At 40.5% G+C, this 8,172-nt stretch overlaps 1 protein-coding gene across 1 annotated transcript; it reads left to right on the forward strand.

Moving 5' to 3' along the window:
• The first annotated feature begins 260 nt into the window (after positions 1–260).
• Positions 261–7,045, forward strand: MRPL44 (mitochondrial ribosomal protein L44). The gene is made up of 4 exons (XM_036857121.1): positions 261–489; positions 2,074–2,542; positions 5,473–5,651; positions 6,500–7,045. Exons 1-4 carry the CDS (start codon positions 311–313, stop codon positions 6,669–6,671), a joined length of 999 nt encoding a protein of 332 aa, XP_036713016.1. The 5' UTR covers positions 261–310; the 3' UTR covers positions 6,672–7,045.
• Positions 7,046–8,172: the final 1,127 nt, after the last annotated feature.

Consider the following 8,172-nt stretch of genomic DNA (forward strand, 5'->3'; position numbering starts at 1 on the left):
CGTGAAACAACTTTTTTGTTTTACTTCAACTAGAACGGAAGGAACGAGAGCAACTGACAGGATGAGGAAACTTTTCCAGAAATTCCTGCACCCAAACGCCCAGCAGGCCCTATTCCCTCAAGAGAAATTCCCAGGCGCGCAAAAACACCAACGTTTGCGCATGCGCACTAAAAACATCCCCAGTCGCGCAACCCGCCGCGCGCTGGCTCCGCCCCGGCCTCGCTCTCCTACCCCAGTTCCGGGGGAACTGTGTTACCGCGACGCTGGGCCGACTGTCTTCCTTCCGCCGGCCCTTGGTTTCTTCTGCGCGATGGCATCCGGGTTGGTGAGGCTGCTGTTGCGGAGGCCCCGCTGCCTCCTGGCACCGGCCGTACCCGCTCTCGCCCCGCCGATTCGGGGAGTGAAGAAGGCATTCCGCGCCGCCTTCCGCTTCCAGAAGGAGTTAGAGCGGTGGCGCCTGCTTCGGTGCCCGCCGCCGCCCGTGCGCCGGTAGGAGCCACCTCGGGAAGGGGTAGGGGTGGCGCTTGGGGACCCTGGCCTCCCCTCCCCGCGGCTTCGGCCCGGCGGCGGGAAGGATTGCTCACTGCCCGTGCGCTCCCGGCTTGACCCTAGTTGTGCCACAGGGACCCGCGCGGGACGTGGACGCGTGGCCGAGGCAAAGGGAACGATGGGTTTCTGCTAAGGGGTTGGGCGCGTGGCTGCCCCCGACGCTTTCGGAACTCCCATTTAGAATCCGAAAGTTGTGAGAAATGAGGCCGGCTGGAGGGTGATCTTTATCTGGGCTTGGGTGTTGTAGCCCCTGCTTAGTGATGATGCCTGCGAATTCTTTGGGTACGGACAAGAGGGAAGAAAGCGCTCCACAGTATTGCGATTTAGGGCAAGAAAAAATTATACAATCACAAGTTCGCTGTCCAGAGAAAAAGGAAAACGGTTTGGCTTTAGGTTTCTGCCGAAATTAATCTTGTTCCAGTAGTAGAAAATCTGGTAGGAATAGACGCAGATCTTTATGGCTTCAAAAAAGACCCTACTATGCATGAGGTCTTGCACCTTTTTCTCTTTAATAATGTGTCTTTGACATGTAGTTGTGGCTATACAGGTAGATGCACCTCACTCTTTTACGACTCCATTTATGGGTGTTTGAGTTCCATACTGTTGCTATTACAACCCATGAAACAGTGTACATCTGTTAGTTACACCGATGTAACAGCTTTGAAGTTATTACTCTTTTGGAAATTTAGTATGAAAATTTGATAGGTACTTTAATGTTGCCCTCCAAAAAAAAAGGTTGATCCGGTTTATACACCTACTAGGAGGTGTATACGTGTTCATAGTCCTATATACTTTCAACACAGAATATTAAGTTCTTTCTAAAAAGAAAAATAAAATAATGTTTCTTCTTAATTCACATTTGATTATTGTGAGGTTAGTCACTTTAGGCTTTTATAGTTGGAAGAAACTTTATGGATTGTATAGATTATATACATCGCATGACTTACAACCCATATCTTTATACTTTGCTGCACTTTTTTACTTAAAAGAGTTTTATTTTCGATTTATTGTCTTTATTTTAAAAAAGACCTATTAATCATTCTTGAGAATGATTATGAACTTTTAACCTATTTGTAATATTGATACTGGATTATTTAATTGCTAATTTAAATGGTTGTTTTCAAAACTTAAAATAATAGAATACAAGATAAATATACTTACTGTTTATGGGTTGACCCTATGAAATTATAATTTGTATTTCATATCTAAGTATGAAGCGTAGTCCCATTTAGAGCAGAAGTAAAGAACCTGAAAGTTAGGATAATGGCTTAGTCTCTGATGTTGAAGAACCACTTTGATGTGGCATTTGACTCAAAGGGAAAATTAATCTGGCAAAGAACCACAAGTAACCATGTGACATAAGTTTTAATTTTCAGAAAATCGGAGTCTGGAATTTAAATGAAACTCAGTATTTTAAAATCTCCTTTATATAATTAATAAAATTGCATCACAATGAAAAATGTTTGCATCATAGTAACATCTTGTTGTTCTCTTTACCATCTATCTTCTGTTTTACATTTTCAGTTCAGAGAAGCCCAACTGGGATTACCATGCTGAAATGCAAGCATTTGGCCATCGGTTACAGGAAACCTTTTCCTTAGATCTTCTCAAAACTGCATTTGTTAATAGCTGCTATATTAAAAGTGAGGAGGCCAAACGCCGAAAACTTGGAATAGAGAAAGAAGCTGTTCTTCTGAACCTTAAAGATAATCAAGAACTATCTGAACAAGGGACATCTTTTTCACAAACTTGCCTCACACAGTTTTTTGAGGACGCATTCTCAGACTTGCCCACTGAAGGCGTTAAAAGTCTAGTCGACTTTCTCACCAGTGAGGAAGTTGTGTGTCATGTGGCTAGAAACTTGGCAGTGGAGGAGTTAACGTTGAGTGCAGAATTCCCAGTCCCCCCAGCTGTGTTAAGGCAGACTTTCTTTGCAGTGATTGGAGTCCTGTTACAGAGCAGCGGACCTGAGAGGACTGCACTTTTCATCAGGGTAGGTGATTGTTAATTGCACACGCTGGGACATGCTTGAGGTAGACAGAAAGAAACATTTCTTTTTGTACTTAATGTCCTTGCTCTATGACCTCGGCAGGTCACGTGTGAGTTTTTCTCCCTGCCCAAACTGAGAAAGACCTAAAGCTCTTTTGTGGAGCTGTCTTAACTATTCCATTTGTCTCTTACTGAGGACAGCATCAGAGGTGAATACTAAATTCTGGGTTGTGAGTTCGTAAGCACCGCAGGCCACGTCTTTAGCTTTACATCCTCAGGTACAAGGGTAGTGCCTACATGGTAGATGCTCAGTAGATGTTTAGTGAATGAATGAGTCCAAAGGACACTATTGGAGGGCCTAGTATGGTTAGGGAGCTCCATGCTTAAGTACTAGCTGCTGTTCTGTTCTTCTAAAGTGATACAATCTTGGATTTCTGGGTCCCTATGATGTATACCTAACTCCTTGTTAGCCAGTAGCTTGGCTAATTAAAATACTTAATAAATAATTGGTATGACTTAACTCCACTGTCCTTTTAGAATTGTTAACTGGGAGAAGTTTCATCCTTTGCTTTTGGATGAAAACATGAGTTTTTGGTCTTTCTTACATAATGGATAGTCCAGGCAATCACTTCAAGTCACAAAAACAGTCTTGATTCAGACCTTTGAACGTCAGGTGTTTTAAACCAGCATCCCTTACTGTTGGAATCTATTTATTTAGTTTTTTTTTTTTTTAAATAAGATTTTTTAAAAATTATTTATTTATTTATTTATTTATTTATTTTTGGCTGTGTTGGGTCTTCGTTTCTGTGCGAGGGCTTTCTCCAGTTGCGGCAAGTGGGGCCCACTCTTCATCGCGGTGCGTGGGCCCCTCACCATCGCGGCCTCTCTTGTTGCGGAGCACAGGCTCCAGACGCACAGGCTCAGTAGTTGTGGCTCACGGGCCCCGTTGCTCCGCGGCACGTGGGATCTTCCCAGACCAGGGCTCGAACCCGCATCCCCTGCACTGGCAGGCAGACTCCCAACCACTGCACCACCAGGGAAGCCCTATTTATTTAGTTTTGACACTGAGTTTGCTCATTTTGATCAAGAAGGATACCTGTATTAACCAACACTCAGACTTCGTTCATAGATGAGACCTGTCTTCCTCCTTCCCCAACCAGGGCTTATAATAGGTAGCCTACCTGTTTGCCTTTGGGAAGCAAGCATGTTAAGTGACCCCTCTGGAGGGGAGCTGAGGGAAAAAAGGAAAGCAGAAGATATTTACTTCATGTCTGTAAACTGGTTTAGTGCTTTCTGAGCCTGATCAGTGTTTAAAACAGACTCTAGTGAGCATTTTGTTCCCTGCTGGAACCGTGTAACCACATTCCTTTACATGGGGGTTGGCTGTCAGTTTCCTGGGTGGGATTCCTTTCAAAATGACATCCCTTCTGTGAGTTCCACGTCAGGTCTTAAGGATTTGTATACCTCTGATATCAGGTGCAGACTTCCACCCCACTACTGCAGGCAGCTTCTGCCAGCCTGTTAAGCACGAGTGTGTGTTGGCTGCCAGTTGACCGAACATCGCTTGCCTCAGACTCAGAAGCCAGTGGACCCTTTGAAGCCCTCTAGGCTTAAGGTGAAAAGGGAAGCCTCTCCTGCCCCTTCCTCCCCCTGCAATTAAATAGCTTTTTCTAAAGAAATTCTGACAAAATCCTCCCTTGATTTCCATTCTCTCCCTATCACTATAGCTTACGTAGAGGCTAGAACTGCCTAATTTTTGGTCACCTTTTTGAAATTTTCACAGGGTAGTCATGAGACCATTTTGGAAATACTTGTTTACCATATTTTAGTGCCTCTGTTGACAGTTCCAATTGTAGATCCTAGTAGAGTCAGATAATTCAGATATCCATTTCTAAGTCAAGAGCTTTGATATCTCCCATAGTAGAACTGACTGCATTGGTGGTACAGTGGTGAGTGTAGCTGCCTTCCATAGTAGAACTGACAGGTTTGAATTGTCTTATTTCATTCACTTGTCCACCTATTATTTATTGTCTGCTGTGTGCCGGGCACCGTGCTGAGCGCTGAAGCCCGAGCTTAGCAGCATTCGATCCTTGCCTTCAGGGTCCTGCTCACAGCTCATTAGGCAGATAGAGTGGAATGTGGGCGGTGCTCCCAGTTATTGTAAGGAGTAGGGGGAGCTCAGGAGGCAACAACTATCTCTAGCAGGGCTAGGGAAGTTTTACAGAAGTGACACCTGCCCCAAGAAGGTCATTCCAGGAAGAAACCTTGAGGATGAGCTTCTGCTCTAGGAACTACAAGTAATTTTGTGTGATCAGATCATTTTGTATCTGGGGAAATGATGGGAGGTGGGTCTGGACCTTTTAGAGCCAGTGTGGGGAAGATCTTTTGAAACTGTGCATCAGTATTACCATCACTGAGAACGTGCTAGAAATGCAGACTCTCGGGCACCACCTCAGACTGCTAATGAGAATCCCTGGGAGTAGGGCCTAGGAATCTGTTTTAACTAGGTCTCCAGCTGATACGTCAGCACCCCAGGATTTGAACAGCGCTATTTTTAACCATGCTGAGGAGTCTCTGTTTGATGGTCTGGTAAAGGCTAATGTGGAGACACAGCTGGAGAAGCTCTGGGTAGGGGATCTTCATGATCAGATGTGCGTTTACTTGTTGATTTTGATTTACGGTATTAATTTCAGGTGTGCAATATAGCGATTCAACATTTTTATAGATTATACTCCACTTAAACTTATTATAAAATATTGACTGTATTCCCTGTGCTGTACAATATATCCTTGTGGTTTATTTATTTTATACATAGTAGTTCTTACCTCTTAATCCTGTTAAATTTTTAAATTTCTATAAAAAATGTACTTTGAATTATGGTCCTTATTTTCTTTATACTAATTTAAATGTATCAATTGTATTTTTTATATGCAGGACTTCTTAATTACTCAAATGACCGGAAAAGAACTCTTTGAGATTTGGAAGATAATAAATCCCATGGGGCTACTGGTAGAAGAATTGAAGAAAAGGAATATTTCAGCTCCCGAATCTAGACTTACTAGGCAGTCTGGAAGCACCACAGCTTTGCCCGTGTATTTTGTTGGCTTATACTGGTTAGTAAAATTTTAATCTTAACTTCATAATATTGATCGGAAGCCTTAAAAACTGACTTTTCACAATTTCTTAGTATAACCTCTAATTGCATTAAAAGATTTTTTAAAAATCTCATTCCCATGGTTATCTAGTCACTACTTCCTTTCCTGCTGGTCATCCTTAGGGGAAGGTAAATAATCTGTGGTATGCTAATAGTAGCTTTTGTTAACCAGCTATTCACTGTAGAATTTCATGGAGTATCTGCTAATCTAAATATGTCTGTAAAAAAATTTTGACTCATAAGTATTACAGATATAACCCCAGTCCACACTTGTAACAGCTTCAATTGAGCCTAGAACTGGGAAAGAAAAGAAACTAAATGTTGTCCATCAAAAATGTATAATTCAACCCATGCTGAGAACATTTTTGGTTTCTTAGTAACAGTTGACCTGCCTCAAATTGATTTCAGGTGGATTGAAGTGTTAAATGTAAACTGTGAATATCTAAGTTAACTAACTAAAATTTAGGTAAATATTTTTCTGATCTTTATGTGATGTAGGACCTTATAGGTATGAAAGCAATGGAAGACATCACAAAGGAGAAAATTGATAATGTTTTAAGAAGTTTCTTCTTTAGTTTTAATTGAAGTGCAAAGCAAAATGAGATACTGTTGCTTATCGGATTGGCAAGCTTTAAACACATCCTTTATCAGCAGTTCATACACTGCTGGTAGAAAGAAAAAAAAGCGCAATATTTCTGTTACTTCTGGTGAATATTGTTGCCAAAATTAGATCAGGCAAAACTGATTTGTGCACTTTGTTTTATGATGCACCATGTAATTTTAGGCTACTGTTGGGTTTTTTCCTAGTGATAAAAAGTTGATTGCGGAAGGACCTGGGGAGACAGTGATGGTTGCAGAAGAAGAAGCTGCTCGAGTGGCACTTAGGAAACTCTACGGGTTCACTGAGAATCGCCGGCCCTGGGACTATTCCAAGCCCAAAGAACATGTGAGAGCAGAAAAGACCATCACTGCCAGCTAGCCAGCCAGAGATGTGGCAGCCTGAAATTTGTAAGCAAAACAGCAAAACAAATGTCAAAAGACGTTCAAAGCTGGACATTTTTTAAATTCTAAAGAAATACATCTTATTCCTCATACTGAGTTCTTAAAATTAAACAAGTATTGATATTTATCAGGTCACTTTTTTTTTCTTTTTAATCATTTTTGTTTTGTCAAAAGTCTTTTTTGTTATTTTTCTGATAAATTTTAACTAAAGTTCTTGATTTTATTATTGTAAATATTTAACTTGTACAGTTAGGTGTATTTTATTCCCTTCTAGCTTTGAGGTATCATAATTTGAATATACGTTTTATGTGAAGTTTGCTGTAATGCCAATAAAAAAGTTACTCTTTAAGTGTTTCATTGTAGCTTAATTTGCTATACCCAGGTTAGTGAACTTTGCCTCTCTAGTATGGCTTTAGCTAAAAAGTAATGTTATAACTTAACCTTTAGAAATGTAAGGGGCTGTTTATAATAATTAGGCATTTACATGAACTCTATTCTGTCTAGGTTTAAAATTCTGTATACTAATTAATTTCATAGTTATTCAATATCTATAAAACAAATGAATGGCAGGGAACATACTTTTTATGCTTTTAAAATAAAACAGAAATCAAAAGCAGCTTAAAATGTTGAAGCTAATGGAAAAATAAAGTATGCATTTATCAATTAGTATTCCATAATCATCATCATAACTACCATGTACCAGGCACTCTTCTAAGTATTTTATTATAACACGTTTAATTCAGTAGAGGACAAATCTTGAAAGAGTGTGTCCTTCTGGTTCTTTAATCCTTTGTGTTCAATTCAGTAATCCTCCTGCAAATTCCCTTTGATTTATTTCTTTTCAACTTTTTGGCAACAGTAATAATTTTTAGTTTCAGTCTGCCAGTAGTCACTCCCAGAGGTTAACAAGAAAAGTGGGACTTGGGAGATGAGAATAGAAAAGTGGTAAAATGTTTAAACTGACAGCACTTTTGCCATGAAATCTTTTTTATAAGGGAAGATGAAGGATCTCTGAAACTCCTTTCCTGAGACTGGTTAGGAAAGTGGACTTAATGTTATATGTAAGAGGGCTCACAGCTATGACAGCTAACACAGAGACTGCTTTTGGAGGGAGGTTTGAGAATGACCTAGTTGGCAGAATTAGGCTAAATGTAAACTATTTCACCTTTCTTTTGAGAGTAACTCCAACTCCTAATAATTCAACACAGGGATAGAGGACCAAATCCAGTAGTAAAATGCTACTCTTATGCATATCATCCATGACAAGTAAACCTGACTTGATAAGCATCTCATTGACACCATAGGAGGAAAGAGATTATAGAAAGTTTCTGGGACGCAAAAGATGGTACGTGTCCTCCGACCACTTACTCATCCAGCGTGTGCAAAATGTCAGATTCTAGCTAGAGCAGTGTTCTAATTTTATTTTAGTTGAATATTTTTTTGAAAAGTCTTTGGAGAACTCAGTTGCAAACTCCGTA

This window comes from Balaenoptera musculus, chromosome 7, assembly GCF_009873245.2.
Source record: "Balaenoptera musculus isolate JJ_BM4_2016_0621 chromosome 7, mBalMus1.pri.v3, whole genome shotgun sequence".
In the NCBI taxonomy this organism is placed as follows: Eukaryota; Metazoa; Chordata; class Mammalia; order Artiodactyla; family Balaenopteridae; genus Balaenoptera; species Balaenoptera musculus.